General features: G+C 36.1%; 1 protein-coding gene across 1 annotated transcript; it reads right to left on the bottom strand.

Moving 5' to 3' along the window:
* Positions 1 to 814: 814 nt before the first annotated feature.
* Positions 815 to 23,786, bottom strand: sh3rf2 (SH3 domain containing ring finger 2). Its single transcript, XM_058797819.1, has 11 exons — positions 23,650 to 23,786; positions 22,870 to 23,244; positions 19,679 to 19,945; positions 10,737 to 10,832; positions 8,225 to 8,503; positions 4,727 to 4,848; positions 4,316 to 4,486; positions 3,059 to 3,300; positions 2,186 to 2,472; positions 1,782 to 2,062; positions 815 to 1,518 (listed from the first exon to the last, which is right to left on the bottom strand). The coding sequence occupies exons 2-11, from the start codon at positions 23,212 to 23,214 to the stop codon at positions 1,338 to 1,340; spliced, it is 2,271 nt and encodes a 756-aa protein (XP_058653802.1). The 5' UTR covers positions 23,215 to 23,244; positions 23,650 to 23,786; the 3' UTR covers positions 815 to 1,337.
* Between the last annotated feature and the right edge of the window lie 1,657 nt (positions 23,787 to 25,443).

The raw sequence follows: 25,443 nt of genomic DNA, 5'->3' as shown, positions 1-25,443 counted from the left end.
CACCCATTTTTAGGTGGCCTAATATAATCGGACTACTTTTGACCTAACTCGTTTATCACATTGATTTAAACAGGATAATTTTGTACCGTATTAAAATAAAAAATACATAAAATTAAAAAAAAAAAAGATCATGAAAATATATTCAATTCGTTGCGTCAAGGTTTAGGGGTTCATTAACGAAATGCAGGGGTTTGTGAGTTAAATCGTAAAAATGTAAAATTAAAATAATTTTAAAATGACAACAATCAAAATAAAACACTAACTAAAAAGATTTTTGTTGTTGTTTACCTGCATGTCACGTGACCCTTAAAGAACTCCAGAGAACCGTGAATGCAAATGTGTTACTGAATTATTACCTTAAAATAAATATATTAGGTGAAAGAGGTTGTGCATTTTAATGTGTTTGAAAGACAAGCCTTCCAAAGACAAAGACCGTAGTTACTGTAGTTTGATTATTTTAAAATGTAATTTAATCTAATCATAAATACTTGATTTTTGGAATATGATTACATAATCCAGATTACATGTAATCAGTTAATATATTTAATAATTTAATATTCTAATCATCCTTTTCTCAATCTGAAATGTTTATTATTACCAGTGTTAGTCCCATTGTAACTGAATTATTTGTAATTTTTTAAAATCCTGCTTCAGTCTGAATTCTCTGATATGACAAACAATTAATGTGAAGTGGCTGCTGTTGTATATTACTCAGTTTTTTTTATGTGCAAAAGGAGAAAATGTTTTTTAATGTAAACAATAACATCAGTCCTAAATCCAATTCAATAAAAAGCAAAAAAAAAAGCCCAATCAGTAGAGAATTCTGAACTCTTTATGTTTATTATTATTATTAGTTTACCAGTTTTCCCAAAATTCCCCCCAAAAAAGGGACTGAGAACAGGAACGCTGAAGAATTCCATCGTCAGGATATAGATGCTATGACGTTTTATACAACAAAACAAATCCACCATTACTGTATTAAGACGACAGGATTTTAAGCGTGAAAAAGACAATCTTAAACAAGTCATCATTAGGCCTCTCTTTATCCAACAGTCAAAGATACTTATTGGTTTCCTAGAATGAACAAACTTCCCCACCTCTCACCACATCTAAAAGTGCAAACAGCGATTCAACATACAAAAAGGCACGTTTATCCGTCAGAACTGACTAATGATAAAAACCTAGTTTGTGTGCCAAGTGGGTGTGCATGAAACAAGACTTGATTTGTCATACACAGGATATTGCTTTTAATTTAGGTTTATGACAGAACAGGCTAAAACGGTGTGACTATAAACACAGCACTGGACGAAGAACGTGTGCAGAAGAAACTGTGGCACTCAAAGGAGTTTGTCTAGGATTTCCAGAACGCTGCTGTGGAAAAGGCCCGTTTTTCCACTGATCTCCTGGGTCACGAGAATCCTTCCGTCTGCTCGAGGCCTCTGAACGACGACTATTTCTCCTTCCGTCAGCGTGAGCTCTGCATCGGTTTTAGAGTTGTAACCTTTCATTACCCTAAATCTGAAAAAAGCAACATTAGCCGGTCAGAAAGCATGCAACAAACACAAAACGCCAGGATGTGCTACATGCTTCTTCACATTCTGACAGGAAATGTTTTTTCTGTTAAAACAGTTTCGGTGAATTATCTCGATAAATCTCATAAAAATACTTTATCTGCTAACTGACAGTTTTCCGATGTAAGAAAAATGAGTCTGCCATTCATTGCGAGCCATTTGATCAGATAACGCAATACTTCCTTTAAAGGCACACTCAAGAAAACCCACCTATTAGAGCCGGACTGGTTGTTGATCAGTACTGGCTTCATATTTAGCGAGAGGCAGTCCATAGAAGCGTGGTCCGGGCCTGTGCTCTTTCTGGGTGCAGGTGTTTTTGTGTCTTTAAAAACTAATGTATTTCCGTCCCGACCCAAGATGGCTGAAGGGTTCCAGTGGTCTAGAGCCGAAAGACCAGGCTGGGAACTAGAGATTTGTCCTGTAGGTGAGGTGGATGCCATTTTTGATGTTTGCGGAGCATCATGAGTCAGGAACCGCACTGACTTTACTGGCTGAAAGAACAAAAAGAAAAAAATGCTGATGCAATTCATTTGAACATTTGAGAGTATTTAAGGACGAAACATCTCATTAAATCCTAGAACATCACAACTCCTAGTCCTAAAAAGATGTTTTACCTTCTCTGTATTGTGCTTATGAGCGTCTGGTTTGACCAGAATGGACTGAGGCGCTGTGGTGGCCTCTTTCTGGACCGGGTCCCTGCTGACCGTTTGATATCCACCAGCAGAGGGAGCTGTGGTTTCATATGCCCAATGCTGTGCCTTCATGGGGTTTGAGAACAAACCGTTTCTCTTTTTGGGAAGAACGGGTGAGCGGCCGAAAGTATAGATCTGCCCCAAATCCTGAGGTGGAGGCTGAAGGCTCACGATGGAATCTGAATTGTAGTTTCCATGATGAGGCAAGCCTAAACAAAAGGCAGAGCAGAAATGCATCAGACTGAATAACACACCTGCTGCAGAAGATTTCACGTCAATGAAAAATCTAAAAAATATACGAAGAGAGAAAATGACCATATATAACTGTTCAATCTAAATTAACTGAAAATGAATGTATTCATTCATTCTTTTGATACTGATCGAAAATGTGCCCATACAAGTTTGAAATATTTATTTTTTTAATGTTTTTAAAAGAAGTGCTCACCAAGGCCGCATTTATTTGAAATAATTAAAAATACACTAAAACAGTAATATTGAAAAGTCTATGATTAAACTAACTCTTTTCTAAATTGTAAAATGTAAATGTTTATGTGAATTTTCAGCTTCATTACTCCAGTCTTCAGTGTCACATGATCATGCCTAATGCTTAAAATGCAGTTTTGGTAAGCAGAATAGATAAATTTCAAAAACATATCAAATGTATATTGGCTTAAAATGACAAAATGTATAAATAAAACACAATTTTGACTAGTTTTTCCATATAGAACAGTTACAAGTGCAACAGTAAAAGCTGATTTAATTTGTCCCGGCGTGTAAGGGCTCGTTGGCTCTCACCCCTGTGTGTGGAGTGGAGGGTGCGTCTCACTGTGCTCCATCCCTGCTTTCCACCCAGCTGCGGCGCTCGCCCGGGACCGCCAGATGACATGACAGCCATTGTAGCTGAAGGGGCGTCGGCGTTTACTCGGTCTAGGGCCAGGACAACAGCCTGCGGCTTGTGTGGGGTGTGCCGTTTTGTTGATACTGTGCTTGTATTAGGAACGGCAGGTTTGGTTTGTTCAAGAAACCTTGCAGATGTCCTGTGGGAAAGTCAGTGTTTTACTGTAAACTTGATTATCAAGATAATAAGTTTGTGCTTGTAAAACTAAAACGGTTCTAATTAGAACTAAAAAGGTCTATAAAAACATTGCATTTGTAACATGTACTGTGACTTTAAACAACCCATGCACCAATAAACTGACCTGAAGAGCCTATATGAATATTTTTAACAGTGTTTTTAAGATATTAAATAATATAAGGACCTTAGGGATGTGCAATATTTATTGCCTGCGATAATATAGTAATTGTTGTTTTAACGATATGTGAGCAGACATGATCGAGAATGTCACACACTTTGCAAAAAACAAACAAAAACACGTCTTGAGAGTCCAAAAGCATTCACTGTGTGATGAAGCCTATTAGAATGCAGTTAGAATGACCCTAAAATCCACGTTATGAAACCAAAAAGATCCCTGTATGGGTTTTTGTTTTTATATTTATATCACACAGGCAACAGCTGTTTTCCTAAATATCAGCGCATGAGCAGTTCAACAAACAAGAGGTTAATATTGAGTGAGTTACATTTTAGACACAATACTGTCTTTTTTCTGTTTCACCAATGAAAATCAATTCAAACAAAGCCAGAGAAGAACATTTGTGCGTCTGAATGAATTAATCTATTTTTGAATTAATCATTTGAGTCAATGATCCAAAAGACGATCACTTGCTTTGTTTCTAAATGAATCAGCCGTTTTGAACAAATCGTTTGAACGAATGAATCAATGAATCACTCATTAAGACAGTGACTTGCTGCCACCTACTGGCAGTTTTAGTGTCATTTATTTATCCGTAACAGGCCTAAACCAGCTAAAGTACCAGCACAAAACACACTAAGCAATATATTATTTAATTATGGTTATCGAAAAAATCCCAATAAATATCAAGATATAATTTTTTGCCAATATCGCACACCCCTAGTAAGGAGACGAAGAGGAGAAGGAAAGTAGTGGTATGTTTTGCAGAGTTGTTGTTGTGACTATAAGTTCTTCTGCTCACCTGAGCACAGGTGTAACATAGTTGGCTGGCAGGATCCCTACTTTGCCTGTTCTGAGAGACAGTCCACGCAGCCAACCCTCTTTGAATTTCCCATAAACCCCCACCATTTCACCTTTCCTCAGTTCCAGCTCTTCAGAGCGATGAGGCGTGTAGGAATACAGCGCAGCACACCTGAACATATCAAGTTAAAGAAATAGGTCAACCAAACAGCCTAAAATGAAACTACTGTCATTATTTACTCACTCACAGTAATTGAACATATATAAAATGAATGTTTTTTTTTTTTTTTGCTTTAATGCAAGATCATCTTTTAGGTGATCATCCAAGATACATATGTCCAGTTGTTTTAAAATGTGCTATATAAATAAACTTGTATTGTATTGTATCGTATATGATCTCAGAAACACTTACACACTGATGGAGAGCTGCTGGGTGGCAGACATCTTGCTCTCTGACGGCAGGGAGGACGCCTGAGGGTTAATCAGTGCCATGGTGATGGTCGGCGGACTATCACCGCTCATTGTTCTGTCTCTCTGTAATAGTCAGAAAGTAACTGGTAATTTTCTTATCTTGTGCAAACTCTGACAGCAATGTAATCTCTTCAATACAAGTGTAGCACAACATTTGTTGAACTCCAAGCATTCATACTTATGTTGCATTCTGATAATGTATAGTTTGCATGTGTTAAATGGTAAGTGGTATAGTTTTTAATAACTTCACGATAACTAATTAACAAAACAGAGAGACAAAAGTAAGACAAGATGAAAAAACAAGGCAAAAAACAAAACAAAAACAAAAATACATGAATAATCAAAAGGCAAAAACCAAAGCAAAACAAAAAACAAGACAAGCAAAAACTAAATAGAAAATTAAACTACCAAGATAAACAAAAGACTTGTAAAAACAAGATAAACAAAAGACAAGAATAAAAACAACACAAAACAAAAAAAACAAGATGAGCAACAACAAAATAAAACAAAGCTAAACAAAAACAAGACAAAACAAAATGACAAGACTAAAAACAAAAGGCAAAAACAAAGCAAAAGTAAAAACAAGCTGAAACAAAGAAGACTAAAGACAAGACAAAAAACGAAGCAAAAAAAACAAGATATAAGCAAAAACCAAACAAGCAAAAGACTAAAATCAAAGCAAAACAAGACAAAAATAAAATTAATAAAAATGACAAAACTAAATACGACACAAAAACAAACCGAAACAAAAAACAAGATAAGACAAAAACAAAATTAGACAAAAAAGACTAAAAGCTAAAAAAAAAAAGAATAAAAGCAACAGAAAACAGCAAAAACAAGACTGAAAAACCAAACAAAGCAAAATTAAAAGACGATCAGGAACTTTCGCTCACTGAATACTGCTAATGGATTGACATATTAAGGATATTGTAAAAAGTTAATTCAGGAGTCATTTTTATAGTTCTCTTGCGTAAGAACAAATGAAACATCTCTGACATGAGTTGCAAAGCTGACTTAAGACAGAAAACAGCCTTAGACTGAGACTTTTCCATAGCACTGATAACAAACCACTAATACTAAGGCCATGGGCTCATGGAAGAGTCCGAGTCATGAGTCATGAGTCATGAGTCATGAGTCTTCCTCTTAAACTGAAATCCAGTCTAATATTAGTTCATTACAAAAGCATGATGAAACAAGAGACCGATCTGTGAATTCTGTAACTTTGACAATTTCCACGCCTCTCTTAATCACTTACACCTACAGTATGTCCCATAATTATCTCAAAGAGAGCAGGTGATTACAGCTTAGTTACATCAGCACTGCCACAGAAGACACATAAGTTATACATTAACACATTTTATTCAATGCGACTTACAAATGAGAAATACAGCATAGGTGATTTATCTTAGTGAGGCGGTGACATAAGTAGTGCTGCAATCCAATTGTATCTTAAAAGTACCAGATAAGTACAACAGAGCATGTATTTTAAGAAAGTCAGTTTGGTCCCACATTATATTGCACTGAAATTCTGGTGTAGGATTTACTTTGAAACTATTTTCACTATTTTACAGCTAGGGGTGTGCGACATTGTGTGTGATAATATCGTAATTGTTGTTTGAATGATATGCGAGCTGACATTATGGAATATTTCACTCACTTTGCAAAAAAACAAACAGAAACAAGTCTTGAGAGAGCAAAAGCATTGGCTTTTGCATTTATATAGCTAAGTAATATCACACAAGCAACAGCCGTGTTCCTAAATATTAGCACCATGATCGCAAATGTCTTATTAATTTTATCCAACAGTTCAACAAACAAGAAGTTAATATTGAGTGAGTTACATTTTTGACACAATATTGTCTTTTTTTTTCTGTTTCGACAAAAAAAAAATTGTTTCAATCAAAGCTGGATCATTTATGCATCTCAGAGCAATATTCCTTACCAAATATATCTGTTTTAGAACAAATCATTTGAGTCAATGATCCATTTGAAAAAACAGTCACTTGCTTAGTTTCTAAATGAAGCAGTTTTGAACTAATTGTTTAAATGAATGATTCAATGAATCACTCTTTAAGACAGGGACGTGCCGCCACCTACTGGCGGTTTTAGTGTCATATTTATTTACCCGTAACAGGCCTAAACCAGCCAAGGTACCAGTATTAAAACACAGAAAATATTGTTTAATTATAGTCATCAAAAAAAAAAATCTGTCAAATAAATATTGAGATATCATGTTTTGTCAATATCCCGCACTTCTACAGCACCAGACTCAAAATTTCACTTTAATTGCATGGAGCAGCCAGCAGATTCTACAATATCTTCTTTTGTGCTCCATTATGTTCATGATGGGTTTGCACCGGCGATGAGTAAACAATGACAAAATAATTTTTATTTTTAGGAAACTATTGCTTTAAATATTTTCTTTCGCATCAGAAAGATGCTGCTGAGTCAGAAACAGTGGCCATGTTTCCTGTGACTTCAGAGTGTTGCACAATCTGAAGAAAAAACACAAATAATGCAAGAAATCCAGTGTTAACTGGCCCCGGGCAGGTCGTAATACGACTGACTCGTCTCTCCGTGATGTGATGTTCTCCTCGCCTTGTATTAATGACACAGCTGATGGCAGGAGGAGAGAGAGAGTCACTGCTCGATGGAGAGGAATGAGCCAGATAAGAGGAAAGTGTTATGTAACTCTATATGAGTCATGAGCTTGTAAAGCAGCAACAGAGAATAGGGCATTTTTAGCTCTCAAACACGCTGGCTTCCTCTCACACAGGAAAACATCTCATAGCGACAGAGGAGAGAAATACTTGCACCCGTTTTTGAGGGGAAAGTCCGGAAAATCCAAGAAGGATTAGCTCGTTTAAGGGGATTTCAATGCATTGTTTCTAGTGCTGGGCAACGATTAATTGTGATTAATCGCGATTAATCGCATCCAAAATAAAAGTTTTTGTTTATGTAATATGTGTGTGTACATTTATTATGTATATATATATATATATATAAAGACACACACATACCGTATACATTTTGAAAGTATTTACATGTATATATTTATATTCATAGAAATATATTTAATATATAATCATAACATTTTTCTTAAATATATACATGCATGTGTGTGTGTATTTATATATACACATAATAAATATACACAGCACACATACACATATATTATGTACACAAAAACGAATCAAATGTGTGAGACAATCTGAGACTGACACACATTACGCACATATTAAGATATTATAAAAATCGTTCCTTGTTTATACAAGAAGGACCACAGACAACAAAAACAAACACATCTCTGACTCACGGGTGTTAAACTCACTCTTATCATTTAATGTAGCATGCATGGCTAACTAATGGCATGTCTGCACAGCAAATAAACAGCCAATCATCATTCCCACACAAACAAACACAGGGGCTGCATGCTCACCTTAGGCAAGTTTCTGCGAGAGCTCCTCAGACGTGGCTTGTTAAATGTGGTGAGTTGTGGCGTCTTGCTGGAGGACGGCTGTGCGCTGGAGCTGATGTGAGGATAGTTCAGGCTGTTCAGGAGACTGACATTTGGAGGCCTGGCTGACTTGTGAGACGCTCCAGCGATCTGCCTGGGGACGCTAGCATCGGCGTTGACCCTGCCTCCGCTCCGTGGGTGCGATTCCACAGAGTCCCTCCTTTTGCGTTTTTCCAGAAGCTCGTACGCAGCCGGATTTGGCTGCAGCGGGAAACACAAAGCGGTTTAAAAAGAAGCAGAGATGCACAATAAAGGCATGCTGGGTTGCATAAGCCGCTCTACCTGCTGCGTCTGAGTTTGTCAGAAAGAAAAGTGCTGTTAGTCCCACCTGCTCGCACTAAACTTCCTATGTAAGTGGCAGCTGGAGCTGCTGATCTGAGGAGCGCGGCGTTAAGATGGACTGGTGCAGCACATGTGGGCAGGAGGAGTGACGCTCCCCCTCTCTGTTCCCATGATGAGCTGCTCTGCCACCGAAGAAAGCATTACTGTGCCTTCACGCCTGGCTGCTCAGATGCCCAAGTGGCGTTGAGAGCGAGGCTGGCTGTCTTATCTGAATAACCTCAGATATAATCCAGTGCACGGATAATGAAAAGCATTCCTTAATTATCCGGTGGCACATGAAGTTCACTGGAGCAGCAGTGGAGGAAAAGCACACATGTCAGTCACAGGAGTGCAGCGTCACAGATAGCATGCTCACTTACTCTGTTATCACACAGTGATAAGTAGCTACCACCACTGCCAGCGCTGAGAGATGAGGGCCTATTGTTCTGCATTTAATCGTGACATTAAACAGAGAAACGATTAGGGGACACTGAAAAGATTGACGAGTAATGAAGATTTAACGTCACACTGTAATTTATGAGTGATTTTAATTTATTGTATAATAATTATTTTAATGATTGTATATTCTATATTGCATAAAGGCTTAGAAAGTGAATAATAGTAAAAAAATATCTGGGTTATGTTTTAATACGAAATCAAAAGAATGATATTTTCCACTAAGAAGCCTATTTTTAGGATCATTACATTTTTGCAGTGACATTATAATCGTAAGAAAATTATCCTCCATTCTCAGCGGTCTAATACTATTCTCATTACAGCTCTGCAGGGGTCTGCCAATTACCGTTTGATCTGAATTTTTTATTTTCATAGAAGAAAATGTGAAAATATGCAATAAGCAAAAATACAGTATTAACTTAACTTCAACCAAAGCTTGAGTTAAAAAGCAAAAGTTCAGGAGTCCATAAGCACATTTGATCAAAGATTGAGTACTTTTCTGGGATATTTACCCCCGGTTTCACAGACAAGGCTTAAGCTAGTCCCAGACTGAAATGCATGTTTGAGCGGTCTCAACTAAAAATATCTTGCTCTGACATATCTTAAAATATGTCAGTGCCATTGATCTGTCTCAAGATGTACGCTTGTAAAGATTTCTTTTAAGGCATTTTTATAAAAGCTGCTTATATATCTTAATTTAACTAAGGCTTAAGCTAAGCCATGTCTGTGAAAGAGAACAAATAAATAATTAGTTTTGTTTTTGTTTTTGTTTAAAATTAAAAATAACATAAAAATATTAAAAATTACAAAAAGAAGCTAAAGTTTAGCAACATGCCTCGTTATCCCTCCCGCATTAAAATATATTGGTAAACTTAAAATGTAAAGTACAACTATATGCATATCAATAATGATTGTTTTAGAGGTTTTCAATGTTATGTAAGCACCACAACAAAGTATGTAAATTAGGGTTATTATAGTTAACTAAAACCATAAAAACATTTTCATTACTTGAAATTGAATAAATGTTAAATGAAATAAAATAAAAAACAACTTAATTTATCTCAGCTAGTTTGCAAGGCAACATTGCTCATATTCATTTTCAGTTAACTTGATAATAACTTAAACTGAAATAAAATTATTAAAAACTGTATAAACATTTAAAAATGTCAAAAGCTAATAAAATAACAAAAAATACAACAAAATTACAAAAAAAAAATTTGCATGAAAATATTTAAAAAAATCAAATGTAATATTCAGTATCTCAGTGACACTATAATAACAAGATGTACATACAATAATACTGTATATTTTGTGCAAGTTACTACAGGCCTGGCTTAAAGTGCAAAGCTTACTATCATAGAAATACAAAAGAAAACATTTAAACACTCCTGGTTTAAATTGTTAAACAGGTTTGAATGTACAATTTAAAGTATGCATTACGGTTGTAAAATGGATGCTCATTTTAAAACAGTAATTGAAAAAAAACATTGTCCAGTATTTTTGCATTGCAGTGAAAATGTATCTATTTATGCAAAATATAATTTCTTGTTTAATTATTTTATTATTATTATTGGGGTTAAATATGATCTGAACATATATGATTTCTTTGGGAGATTCAACATGTTTTGAAATCGAGAATGAAAGCCTGTTGTCTTACCTCTGTGAGCTGCAACGGAAAAATCCCAACTTTGTCTCCAAGTTTACCTTCAACCCAATTTTCATTCACTTGTTTGATAAGAGTAATGCTGTCTCCCTGCGGGGGGAAAGAGAGAGATAGGCATGTGTTAGGCAGCTGTGGGAGCAGGACGTCCCTGAAGACGTTTACTTAGCTTGAATCACTCTAAGCTGCAGGCCCATTACACCCTTAACTCGGCTCCAGACCCATTTGGACCATCTGCTCTCAGAAAAAAACAACACTCCAGGAAAATGTCCTTTAATGGATGCTGTGCCTGAGTCAAAACTGTTATATAATTCAAGTCCTGCGGTGTGACTAACAATACTGCTACATTACAGAGCCCAAAGAAGAGAGCTTTATTTGCTTCCCAGGTTCCACATTGAGTCACACTAATGAGGCAAGTAATACTAAACATGCTTATGTTCAACATACAATAGCCTCAAAAAGTACTTAGACACTTCACTCACACATAAAAATATAAGAATATAAGAATAATACATGTTTATAGTGTGAGTGTGTGTATATATATATATATATATATATATATATATATATATATATATATTCCAAGATGGCAGCTCGTTAATTTGCTACCCTGCTAAAAAAAAAGGTAACACTTTACAATAAGGTGTCATTTGTTAACATTAGTTAATGTATTAACTAACATGAACAAACAATGAACAATGCATTTATTACACTATTTATTAATCTTTGTTCATGTTAGTTAATGAAAATACAGTTGTTCATTGTTTATTCGTGTTAGTTCACAGTGCATTAACTAATGTTAACAAACACAACTTGTGATTTTAATAATGCATTAGTAAATGTTGAAATTAACATTATCTACTATTAAGAAATGCTGTAGAAGTAATGTTCATTCTTAGTTCATGTTTACTAATGTTGTTAACTAATGATAACTAATGAACCTTATTGTAAAGTGTTACCAAAAAAACAATAGAAGCCCAATAGAAACCATCACAGAAATGCCAATGGTTTCCATTAAAATACCATTATAAACCATTAGCTTTTTCCAGTAAAACCATTACAAAATTCCTTTTTGTAGTGTGTTTTGGGCATTTTTCCAATAGGATTTAACATCCCACCAATAGAATCAATCACACACCAGTACACACCATTATAGTTTCCATTAAAACCAATACAATTCCCATTATAACCATTAAAACCATTACATTTTCTATTGTGTTTTGGGCAGGATTCTATTGTTTTTTTCAGCAGGGTAGTGTTAGTATCTGTCTCTGTTTATTTAGATTTTCATGTTTTAAGTGGACTGTTGACACCATAAATATGGTGTTTAATTTAAAGAAGAAAAAAGAAAAGAATTGAAACTGTTTTTGTTACATCGCATACATATAACTATCAGTCGACAAGCCGTCTGGATCAAGCCATCTCATTTACGTGCGACTGTGTGCTGCCATCTCGGCCTAATCCTGGAGTTTTAAGACCACGAAGCTTTGCTTGATCGGGATTTGGATTTAAATCTGATTGTTTCTGTTGCATTGTGCACGTTTGCTGCATCGCGCAAAGTCATCAGTTTACAAATTTAATGCATCGCGCAAAGCCGTCAGTCTACAAGTTGTCCGGTTTATGTGTGGCTGTGTGCTACCATCTGAGCCTGAATCCTGGAGTTCTGGGCCTGTGTAGCTTTGTTTGATCAGGATTTGGATATAAATCTGACTGTTTTGAAGCATTGCACATGCTTGTTGCATTACACACAACTATCAGTCTACAAGTCGTCCGGATCAAGTCATCTGGTCTGTACATGACTGTGTGCTGCCATCTCAGCCTAAATCCTGGAGTTTTAAGATCATGAAGCTTTGTTTGGGATTTGGATTTAAATTTGACTGTTTTTGTTGAATTACTCACGCTTATGTAGCATTTGGACCAATCAGACACACAGTTTTTCATTTGATTTAACAAATCAAATTAGTCATTAGATTAACAAATAGACACAGACCCCTCACCCAATACACATACTGGGTGCCAGTATGTCTGTGAATGACTCCAGGCCCCCGGTTACCATGACAACCAGAACATTTCAGCCAGACCAGATAAACTTTACGCCCCAAAAAGTATGTAGAGAGAATCTTCCTCCCTACTCAATTCTCTCTAAAACCAACACATACTGCTATAGGAAATGACTTCTTTCATTAATTCACAGACAAATTTTTCTATCATGCATATTCCCATGTCTTTGTGTATGATTACTACCTCTATACCTTTATGCATGCTTATGATAGATCACTAGTTAATATCACCTCACTTATACCATGTTTGGTCTCTATCAATTCGTCTCCGGATGATCTAATTGAGAGTGTATATTATATGTTGATACCTATGCAACATATTAGTATTCTAGGAATCTTTAATAGTTTGTATATCAACTTCCAATCCAGTTCATATGCAATTTGCCATGCTCTCAGACAAAGGGTCATAAACCCCCCCAGTATTTCCAAACTCCCGCTTGGAAATTCAGCCTTTCTCATTGGTCAAGCCCATCCTGAGAGGTGTGACTCTTCTCAGACCTTAAAGGGCTCACGCACAGTTACGCCTTTCTCTCTTCTGCAAAAACTCTTCTGCTAAATCTCCGGATTGCTGCCCGTGTGGAGAGCCTGAGCCGGTACCGACGTGCCCGGTGGACTCCAACATATCACAGTCTGCGGTTCTTTTAGATTCTGAGAAGATGAGGATGTGAACTAGAACTCTTCTGGACCCTTAAGTTTTTGTGCCAGGCCTTGTGGCCTTGACTTTCCATTCACCCAAGAGCTCGGACCTCATCAGATCTCTTTCTTAGCTATTTTTCACTTTCTACCTGGGAAGAAACTCCCAATCACCACCGAGCCAGAATATCATCTTTGGAATTCATCACTCTTCAACCCGGAAGAACGTGATCGCGAGTCCAAACCTTGAAACCATCAAGATTTTCATCCGAGACTGCATCCAGACACTCGTCAATCACGGACGCAATGCAAGTATCGTACATTTAACTAAACAAAACAGAGGTTTAGTATAAGCTATAGACCCCGTTATAAACGGCGCTGATGGTTTTACTCCGGTGGTTAACTGACTCTTTTCATAGCTTCATTCTGTTTTCTCTAATGGCTTCATTCATCCACTTTAGCTCCCCTTTTGTATATACGCGTGAGTGTATGTATGTTTGTTTGTTTGTTTAGATTAGTTATGTGTGTTAGCGTTTAGTTAATAAAAGTTGTGTGCACAAATTACATGAGTTTCTGGTTCTGCCTTGCAAATTAATGTCCCTTTACGATTTTTGATCCTTACTACATGCTCTAATGCATTAATAGGAAAGTATTTTCTGTGGCCACGAAAATATCCTTTCTTAGAGTTGATATGAACTTACGCTGAATGTTCGCTGGACGAACAGATCAGTTGATGGCAATTTAATTCTGCTACAGTTATTACTGTCAGCCGATATAATTTTTGTTTTTTCATTTAACCTTTATTTAACCAGAAGAGACTCACTGAGATTAAAAATCTCTTTCGCAGGAGTGTCCTGGCCAAAAAATGGGCAGCAGTACATCAGTTTCATCACAAAATATTACAACACAAACAGACTAAAAACACAAAAACAGTTACATATCGTTGAGTCAATTTCCATCTGCCGAATAACTAATTTAAAATTATCCAAAGACAGCAAATTTTGTAATTGCAGTTTCGATGGCAAAAGACTCCAGTCTGTCGGAGCAGCATACATAAAAGACGTTTTACCTAATTCAGATCGAACAAAAGGAACAGAAAGAGTATAACAATTTTGTGAGCGAAGAAAGTATTTCTCAAAAAATCTCTGTTTTATGAGACAATAATTGTAATTATAATTGTATAATTGTAAATAATTGTAATTAATCATAATTAATTGTAATTATTTATATACATTTCCCTTTTGAGCTGATTTGCTACACTTATTACATTGCACAAAGGCATCAGTCTACAAGTCTGCACTGGGTTTTAATCGACTGTGTGGCGGGGATCTTCGTCAAGAGCACAAGAGACTTGGTACGTGTTTGCCTTTGTTCTACGGGCTTATTTGGACTTTTGTGGCCGTCGACTTGCTTGTGTACAGTATGCGGTGTTTAACCACTGGAAGCATGCTCTTTTTAAGTTTGTTTTGGACAGTTTGTCAAGTATATACAAGTGGCAGCGGGTTTGCTTCAGGTCCATTTTTGTGTAATTCATCATTGGTAAATTTCGATAGCCAGACATATTAATCTAGAATTATCTACTAATTCTGTCATTTTTGAACACTATGGGATGGGATGTTGTATCCCATGAATTTTATGTATTTTGATTTTTTGAGATGTGCTTTATCTAGGGAGGTAAATTATTGTACGCTTAATTTTCTTTTTTTTTGTTTGGGGCCGATGACTAGAATTAGAGTGAGTAATTCAGTTAAATGAAGGAGTTTAATAGTAATAATGTTATTAATGTCTGGTAATGTATCTCCTAACCCAGGACCTTACATTGATTCAAACTTTACTACACCAGTTGAGTTTAGATCAAGGTCTGGATTGGGTTTTATACATTTAAATGTTTGTAGTCTGTTGCCAAAGTTGGATATGGTGTATATATGGGCTAAAAATACAAATGCGGATGTTATAGTCATATCTGAATCCTGGCTTAATAAATCTATCACAGACAACGACATCAGTATTGCTGGTTATAAGGTTTTTAGAGCAGATAGGTTAAAAAGGGGGGGGGGGGGGGTAGCAGTTTATGTCAAAGAATATCTGTGTCAATAGCTAAACAGTATGAACTATTAGCTTTAAATCTCTCAGTGTCTAAGACCCTTCAGCTCACTTTAACAGACTTCACTGTTACAGACCTCCTTCGGCTTCTACTTGTGTTTTACATTCTATAATGCATTCATTGGCCTCTTTGAATTACAGGGAACCGATCTTAATGGGTGATTTTAATTTTAATTGGACGCATTCAATATCTGATGATTTTAAATTGTTTTGCGATAGTTGTAATCTTTTTTCAATTGGTAGATACACCCACTAGGCCTAATTTGAAATTCCCAGGAAAATCTACTTTAAAAGATCTGGTCTTTTCAAACGCTCCGCATAAATATTCTTCAGTTTCTGTATTCGCAAACGATATCAGTGATCGCTGTGTTGTGGCAGTAGCCAGAGATACGAAACTACCCAAACAGAATCCGAGAATTATAACTAGGCGTTATAGAATATATTATAGAAAATATTTTAATGAGCAAGCTTTCTTATATGATCTCGCTCAAACTGATTGGGATAAAATCACTTTAATTCCAGATGTGGATCGTGCGTGGGACTATTTTTATAATAGTTTTATGCCAATTATTAATAAGCATGCACCTTTGAGAAAACAGAGTTAAACACCGGGACAATCCTTGGTTTTCAACTGTCCTATTTGATCTTATCCAAAAGCGTGATGCAGCATAGGCTAAGGCCAGACAAACATTTAAATTCTAACTTGATACATTTTAGGCAGCTTCGTAATAAGTGTACAGTAGCGATTAGAAAGTCTAAATCCAATTACTTTCTTGATAAAACTACAGAAAATCTGACAAATCCTAGGAAGTTGTGGAAGAATATTAAATTCTTAACCGGTAACAAAACATTTACAGAGCTTCCCCTTGTATATTGACAGACTCTACTAAAATTACAGATAAAAAGCAAATGCTTAATAGTTTTAACTTTAGTCACTTTATTGCATCAGGGTCTTTATTTCCAGTAATGATATGATTTCTGATTTAGAATTTTTTGAAGCTGAACATAATTTATGGACAAGAGAGTTTGTTTTCCAACAAATTACTCTCTCTGATGTTTGTTCTGCTTTAAAATAATTAAATGTGAATAAATCGCCGGGTCCTGATTATATTGCCCGGCTGATTTTATTTCTCCTCCGTTGACATATCTTTTTAATCTTTCATTAATAACTTATACAATTCCTAAGATTTGGAAATCAGCATTTGTTGTTCCTCTGTCAAAAGGAGATGATCTTTCTTCAATGGATAATTATAGACCTATATCTAAGCTCTGATCACATATTAAATATCTGAGTAAAAAAATTAAAGAAGAAGTTAGGCTTTTACTTTAGAAATAAGTCATGTTTCCCATTTAAGGTGACGAAAAACATTCCACGCTATATTTCTACCTATTCTCGACTATGGGGATGTGGTTTACCAGCATGCCCCCTCTTACCTTCTTTCTTCCTTGGATGCTTTGTACCACGGTGCTCTGAGATTTATAACTGATTGTAAATTTTTAACTCATCATTGTAAATTATGTGCAAGAGTTGCATGGCCTTCCCTGAGAATTCGGAGAAAATGCATTGGCATTTGTTGATATATAAGGCAATTTTGAGTCATTTGCCAAATTATCTCTGTTGTTTTATACAAAGGACTTTGTTTGGAAATCATTCATTACATTCTCAATCAAATTATAATCTCTGTGTGCCCTTCGTCAGAACTGAGTTTGGTAAAACCTCTTTTAAATATGCTGCCGCCTCAGATTGGAATCTTCTCCAAAAGGAGATGAAGTTACAAAACTTGGTGTCTTATAATTCTTATAGTCCTTACCATGTAATCTAGAGAGCAACTTAACGTGCGTAATTGTTTTTAACCGGTTATATGTTGGTTTTCTAATGTATGTCGTAACTATGTTGTTTATTTGTATATGCAAACTCGGCTGCCTATCTTGGCCAGGGCACTCCTGGAAAAGAGATTTTAATCTCAGTGAGTCTTTTCCTGGTTAAATAAAGGTGTGTATATATATATATATTTAATATATATTAATTTAATCAGAACATTTAATTCTCTCCTCTGTCTCCCTCCACCACCTCCCACCACTTCTATAACAGCTGATGACTCAATCAGTAGTCAGTTCTCACCTCCACACACACAGGACCCCCAACCAACCACATCCACTGCTAAAACTCCCATCTTCTCCTTCTGTCCCCTGACTGAGGCTGAAGTATCCAAACTTCTCCTCTCCAACCATCCTACAACATGTCCTCTTGACCCAGTCCCCTCACACCTTCTGCAAGCAATCTCTCCCACACTCTTACCGGCACTCACACACATCATCAACACATCCCTCCTCACAGGCATCTTCCCCACTGCGTTCAAGCAGGCTCGGGTAACCCTGCTGCTCAAAAAACCTACATTAAACACTTCTCTTATAGAAAAATACAGACCTGTCTCTCTCCTTCCATTCATAGTGAAAACACTCGAGCGAGTTGTCTTCAACCAGGTCTCATTGTTTCTTTTGCAGAACAACAAACTGGACGCTAAACAGTCAGGTTTCAGGAGTGGCCATTCAACTGAGACTGCGCTTCTCTCGGTCACTGAAGCCCTGCGAATTGCAAAAGCCCATTCCAAATCATCAGTCCTCATTCTGCTGGATCTATCTGCCGCTTTTGACACTGTCAATCATCAGATACTCCTCTCCACTCTCTCATCACTGGGCATCACTGGGATTCCACTTCGCTGGTTTGAATCCTATCTCACTGGTAGGTCTTTCAGGGTGGCCTGGGGAGGGGAGGTATCCAAAGCACATCAACTGGTCACTGGGGTTCCTCAGGGATCGGTTCTTGGACCCCTTCTCTTCTCCACATACACTACATCACTGGGTCCCATCATACAGGCACATGGATTCTCCTACCATTGCTGCGCTGATGACACACAGCTCTATCTCTCTTTTCAACCAGATGATCCAACGGTAGCTGCAAGGATCTCAGGCTGCCTGGCGGACATTTCAGCATGGATGAAAGAACATCACCTGCAGCTCAACCTGGCAAAGACTGAGCTTCTTGTCTTCCCTGCCACTCCAACTCTACAGCATGACTTCACGATCCAGTTAGGTTCATCAACAATTACCCCATCAAATTCAGTCAGAAATCTTGGTGTAATCTTTGATGACCAGCTGACATTTAAAGAGCACATTTCAAAGACTGCTCGATCTTGCAGGTTTGCACTACACAACATCAGAAAGATCAGGCCCTTTCTGACGGAGCGTGCTGCACCACTTCTTGTCCAGACCCTTGCCATTTCTAGGCTGGACTACTGCAATGCTCTTCTGGCTGGACTTCCATCAAACACAGTCAAACCTCTACAAATGATTCAGAATGCAGCGGCACGACTGGTCTTCAACGAGCCCAAAAAAGCCCATGTTACACCTCTCTTTATCTCATTGCATTGGCTACCAATCGCAGCTCACATCAAGTTCAAGACACTGATGCTTGCTCATAGAACAACCACAGGCTCAGCACCCGCCTACATGCACTCACTATTAAGAATCTACATCCCCTCCAGAAGTCTGAGATCTGCTAGTGAGTGACGCCTCGTGGTACCATCACAGAGAGGCTCAAAATCACTCTCCAGAACATTCTCGTTCACCATTCCTGGCTGGTGGAATGATCTTCCCACCCCAATCCAGAGTGCTGTATCCCTGTCAATCTTCAAGCAACAGCTGAAAACTCATCTCTTTCGACACTACTTGAGTTCATCCTAAACTTAAAAAAAATTATTTATTCCTTCCCTCGCTAGCTTGTACTTATTTGAACAATGCCTGAGACTTGGTGTTACAAGCACTTCGTCTGTCTGATTGCCTCTTCAAGATGAATCGCTTTATGTATTCCCAAGTTGTAAGTCGCTTTGGATAAAAGCGTCTGCAAATTGACTAAATGTAAATGTAAAAATAGCTTAGAAGAGCTCAGTCTAGAATAATTTTACCAGATGCCACTAGCTTTGATGTTTTATTAATGCAATGACATTCACACATTTTTTATGGCATAAGTGTCCAAATACTTTTTGTGGCCACTGTACCAACCCAACTGAATTGTGGCGGTACATTGATTAAAGAAGAAGAAATCAAATTAAATGGGTAGGTCTATAAAGTACAGAAATGAACCTTGAAGAAGGTTAAGCATTCCTTGCTGCCCCCTGGATCCAGATGGTTAGCATTGAAGTCATACAGTGCTCGGCAAAGGGCCAGCGGCTGCGGCTGCTCGCCGATGACCCTCACCACATCCACCGGAACCAGACCGCAGCTGTCTCTGCCTTCGCCGTAATACCAGTTATCATCCACTCTCCAGCGCAGGTAAATAATGTCACCTGACTTCATCATGAGCTCGCCAGGTGTGTTACCCTGGAAGTCAGATAAAGCTTGAGCTTGCACCTGAAACAAATACAAATAGCATAGGGAAGACTGTCAAAAATATATCTGGATCATAACTCAAATAGAAATAATGAAGCCATTCTAGGACAATTATATTTTACATTGTGCTATTATTGTCATGACAATTAAATACATCTAATTCTACTTCCTGGAATGCACAAAATTATGCTACTGATGTACGGACTTTACTATATGGTAATGGGTCAAAGACAAAAAAGGGTTTTGAAGCATCAAAACAATAAAAGTTAAATACAGCTTTAATTGTTCCCTCCAAACATTAGAATCTGTCCTGTTTAATTTTATTTTTTTCTGAGCCAAAAAAATGACTATCATACATTTTTAACATGATTTACAGCAGACACCCACTATATATGTCATTCAATGTAACGCTAGTTTAAAAAAAAAAATCTTGTCAGGCATATTTAGAACAAGAATCATTAGATAAGATTAAAACACCTATTTAAGGATCACACAGTTCAGCCCCCAAAAACTAATTCATTATGGTAACACTTTACAATAAGGTTCATTAGTTAACTACATTAGTTAACATTAACTAATAATAAACTGCACTTATACAGCATTTATTGATCTTTGTTAATATTAATTTCAACATTTACTAATACATTATTAAAATCTTGTTAACATTAGTTAATGCACTGTGAGCTAACATGAACTAACAATGAACATCTGTATTTTTATTAACTAATGTTAGCGAAGATTAGTAAATACAGTAACAAATGTATTGCTCATGGTTAGTTCATGTTAGTTAATACATTAACTAATGTTTAACTAATGAACCTTATTGTAAAGTGTTACCCATTAATTCAACTAATTCATCTTAAATCTACCAATCCTACTAAGCCTATCCTTCAAACTATCATGTTTTACTCATTTGTCTGCAAGAGGTTTTTAATCATTTAAAATATACTAAAATTTAGAACGATCACTTATTCTTTTATATATTTTAATGAGCACAGGTCAGAATAAGTATGTTGATTCATTTTTACGTTAATATATCTTTTACAATGAATGAAGATGGAACATTATTTCACCCATATTTTGACATTTTATTATCACAACGTTATTCGAAACATTAAAGTAGACACTTTACTTGCATTTAATATGCTTTCTATGTATATAAAATCACTTTGGTAAATTTAATTTGATGCGGACACCAAAATGTGTCATTTTGTATTTGACCTTTATATGTATATATGTTTTGTTGTTGTTGTTGTTTTCTGATATATGACTATAAATAAAAGTAAATTGATTTCTGTACAAAACATCAGAAAAAAAGTTTAAGACCCCTGGTTTAAATTCAAAAGCAGATCTGACAGTACAGTTAAAGAATGCTTTATGCTGTACCTGTTGTATTGTTTTTAATTTATGCTCTTTTTAATAATAATAATAATAAAAGCGGTAACACTTTATTTTAGGGTCTCTTAACTAGTTGCTTATTAGCATGCATATTACTAGAATATTAGCCATTTGTTAGTAGTAGTAGTAATTAAGCACATATTAATGCCTTATTCTACATGACCTTATTCTACATCCCTAATCCTACCCGACACCTAAACTTAACAACTACCTTACTAACTATTAATAAGCAGCAAATTAGGAATTTATTGAGTCGTAGTAAATAGTGAATAAGTGTTCCCTGTTCTAAAGTGTTACCAAAAAATGTAAAATTTTATAGCTAAATAGATTTAGACAGATTGTATTTTCTTTATGCAAAATATTATTGCTTTTTTTATATTTAGATTTTTTGGGAATTAAATATGATCTAGACTTTTTTGAGAGAGAGATTCAGTCTATAAATCTTATTTATTCTGTTTTTTTGTTGTTTATTTCTAACATTGTCATTTTGTAAAAAATCATGTTTTGGTCTATAAAAGACTAAAACAATATTAGAAAAAGTTAAACTTTAATACAAAAATATATTTATTATATATAATATATAATAATAAAAAAATATAGAATTAAAGGACAATTGACTTTTGCAAATTACACAACATCTAACAGCGCTCTTTATCTTGCAGTACTTCAAATGCATGTATACTAGAAATGAGATATCCAGTGGGAAAGGTTCCCCAAAGCCCAAAAGCATCCCAAACTTCTAAACAGCATTACTGTGCAAATGCAATGGCTTTTTTCCCAAATGAAACTCAAGTCCACCGACCTACTTAAACCAAACCAAGGCCCAGTGTGTTTCAGTGGACATTGTTAAACAAACACAGAGATAATAGAGCTCTTAAGCAGATCGGATTGTCAAACTGACCTACCATATAAAACAACATAAAAACCATCCTGATATATTTAAATATACACATTTCATCATCATTTACGCTGCACATGATTATCGCTCTGTTGAAAAACAAACATCATGCTCTGTTTGATGTGGCACGACAACAGACACGGTGTAATATAACACATACTAGAGAAAGTTTTGAAAATATTCACATCAGAATAACAATAAATCATAACCCCTAAAAGATAAAAGCTTTTAATTAGTGCTGTCAAATGATTAAAAGTTTTTGTTTGCATAATATATTTGTATATATTTTGCATATAGCATATATTTTGAAAATATTTACATGCATATATTTTTATTCATATAATTTATATCATATATAAACATATTTAATATATAAACTTAACATTTTTCTTAAATATATACATGCATGTGTGTGTATTATTATATACAGTCCACACACACATATTATATAAACAAAAACTTTTATTTTGGATGCGATTAATCGTTTGACAGCACTATTTTTAATTCAGAAACAAAAGCAAACAAGCCTAATCTTGACACGCAGGCAAGCCTTAAGTGCAAGTCACAAAACACACCAACAGCTGCTACACACACACAAAAAAAAGACATTTAAGTCTCAATGCAACAAAAGCACATGTCATATTCTTACCCCCTGTTTGGGCAGATCTTGAAAGTAACTGCTTAAAAGGTCCTCCTGGACTGCGGAGCTGATATATCTGACGGATCTGTCCCTCGGTGTGCCCAGCGGACCCCGATCCTGGAGGCTCTGGAGGAGTCTCAGCAGCAGCGGGTTGGTCGGGAGCTCCTGCACTGATCCTGGAACAGCAGCTCTGCACTCTGGACAGCACATCTGATGAGGGTGTGATGCCTCGTGCTGCTGAAGGCATGCCATACAGAACGTGTGCTGGCACGGCAAGACCTTGGCAGACACGTCCAAGGGCTCCATACACAAAGGACACTCCAACAGGTTCAAAACAACCAGATCCTCCATCATACAGGAACAGGCACTCCTCCTCCAGCACACCTGAGACACAGTTTCATAAAGTATTCAGAGCTACTTCAGTCAAAAGTGCATATTAGATCCCTAATCATATAATGATTTCTCACTGTAAACCTGTTTAGCCATGTACTTCCGTCAACACCTGTACATTATGCTATTGTAATATGCAAACAGGTGTGAACGTCAAGCGACATTTGTAAATACAGACACGACACACGTTTATGTTTAGGTTATGTTACTATAATTGAGCTTACATTTCAAAACCATTTGTGCTCTTATGCCAAAAGCAAGTTTTCATTGAAATCAAGATCAGGTGAGTCGCGCGCGACGTCACGTTTACCTGGTTACACGAAACACGTTCGCAGCGAAAACGTCGAGTTAGATATAAAACTGAACATTGTACTGAAATATAGTTAAACATTCACGTACCTTGTGGTCACGTAGGAATAGAAGAAGAGAGAAAAGGGCACGGGCGATTGAGAGAGCAGCCCTAAACTGGATGTTTGCGGTCAGGTGTCCTCTTACAGCTCAATGTCCCTGAGATTCAGAAACGGACTGAAAACACTTCTGAAGTCAAAATGATGTTTTCATTGCCGCTGTACACCGTATAAGTTAAACTATATTAATTAAGTGATCATTAGAGAGACAGATATTTGTAATGACATTTAAACTAATGCATTTATTTGTCAACAAATTGTCAATGAAATGTGCTTAAGCTTTAAAAAAAATAAAATAATAAAATAATTTTTTATTTATTTATTAAATTTGTTTACCCTGTTAGCTAAATTTGGCAAAATGCAATTTTGTGTGATTTTGAAATACATAATAATTGGCGGTATTAAATAGACATTTAAATTAAATGGACAATTTGTGAAATATTTGTTATAAATATAATGATAATATAAATATAAAATTTATATTATAAGTGCTGTAAATTTTGCCATAATTAAGCTGCCATTCAGGCCAAAATGGTTTGTAGTTATTTATAAACTTGTTGTAGTTATTGATACATTACTTTCTGTTTAATAGAATGGTTTAAAAGGAAAATAATTTAGAGATGATTCACTTGTCTTCCCATCAGGCTGTAGGAAATGTTTTAAAAGTGAATATCAATTAAACAAATACTCAAAATACCAAGATCATTAGACAATTATGACTTGATTTTATATTCCTTTTTTTATTTTTTATTTTTTTGAGGTGAGTTGAGGTGAGACAGGCCGAAATCAACATCAAAATCAGACACAGATTTGATTTGTTGACAGCTAGCTGCTTTAATGTTAGATATTAGTTTATGAAATAGATTCCACAACAAAAATTGGATTTGTTTAAAACCAAAGTTTACTGTACTTGTGCTATATGTGCTATAAACAAGACATGCAATACAGAGCTCATTTGATGAATTAGTTATATAAAAAATGCAACTGGTCCAAGTTTATTTTAAAATAATACTGGCGTCCTCTAGTGGTGAACAGGTGCATTTGAATTCTGTTTTAAATATAGCATTGCCTTACGATTTCATTAGTCATCCAAGTTTTCCATAAAAGCGACCCCATCGGGAACTTCTAATCTTGTTTATAAGTTCCTAGTCATAAGATTCGTCCTACATGAATAGGCATATGCTTCAGTCAGACAGATTAATGAGCAGTGGATCTATTGACAGATAAGACAAGACAAGCCTAATGATGATGGGAGATCTGCTGGTGACTGCAGCCTTAGTCAGCGCATAAATCATCTCCTGCTTTACCCTGCAATGAAACAATCCAGACATCTGTTTTGAATCTATGGGATTTCAATTTCACACATCCCTTAAACCCCAAAGTCCCGTTAACATCTCACGGCTAAATTATTCATTAATATTGGCTCTGCGTTCTGCACAAGTTCAGGACATTCACTTAAATTTTTTAAGGGTGCATGAATTTTTTATCTGTTTTGTAAGTCTGCAGAATATGGGAGGTTTTTTTTAGAGATTCTTTAAAAGAAAGATTCGTTTTCTTTATGTTTGTGATCTCCTGTAGTTTTATATGAGTGCTTCACTGAAGTATTCATGCATGCTTTTCTTGTACTCAGTTTGTTAGGTTAGGCTGAGGACCTGACAAAACTCAGTATGGCTTTGGCTGCTGTAAGACTGAGTGTTTGAGACGGGCTGGAGAGTAATTGCAAAAGCTTTAATAGGCCCTTGCTGGGTGTTTGTAATTCTTTGGCCCCTTATCTGACAGAAGCAGA

Source organism: Onychostoma macrolepis, chromosome 14 (assembly GCF_012432095.1).
Source record: "Onychostoma macrolepis isolate SWU-2019 chromosome 14, ASM1243209v1, whole genome shotgun sequence".
Lineage (NCBI taxonomy): Eukaryota > Metazoa > Chordata > Actinopteri > Cypriniformes > Cyprinidae > Onychostoma > Onychostoma macrolepis.
The sequence above is the reverse complement of the archived record's forward strand: the minus strand, read 5'-3'. Positions and strand labels throughout refer to the sequence as shown.

Excerpts from the sequence above, each read along its gene's own strand:
- sh3rf2 (XM_058797819.1), bottom strand. The coding sequence starts at position 23,214 with ATGATGGAGGATCTGGTTGTTTTGAACCTGTTGGAGTGTCCTTTGTGT. Across the intron at positions 3,301-4,315 it reads TATGTTACACCTGTGCTCAG|GACATCTGCAAGGTTTCTTG; the intron begins GTGAGCAGAAGA and ends ACTTTCCCACAG. Across the intron at positions 2,473-3,058 it reads CCTCCACTCCACACACAGGG|GCTTGCCTCATCATGGAAAC; the intron begins GTGAGAGCCAAC and ends CCTTTTGTTTAG.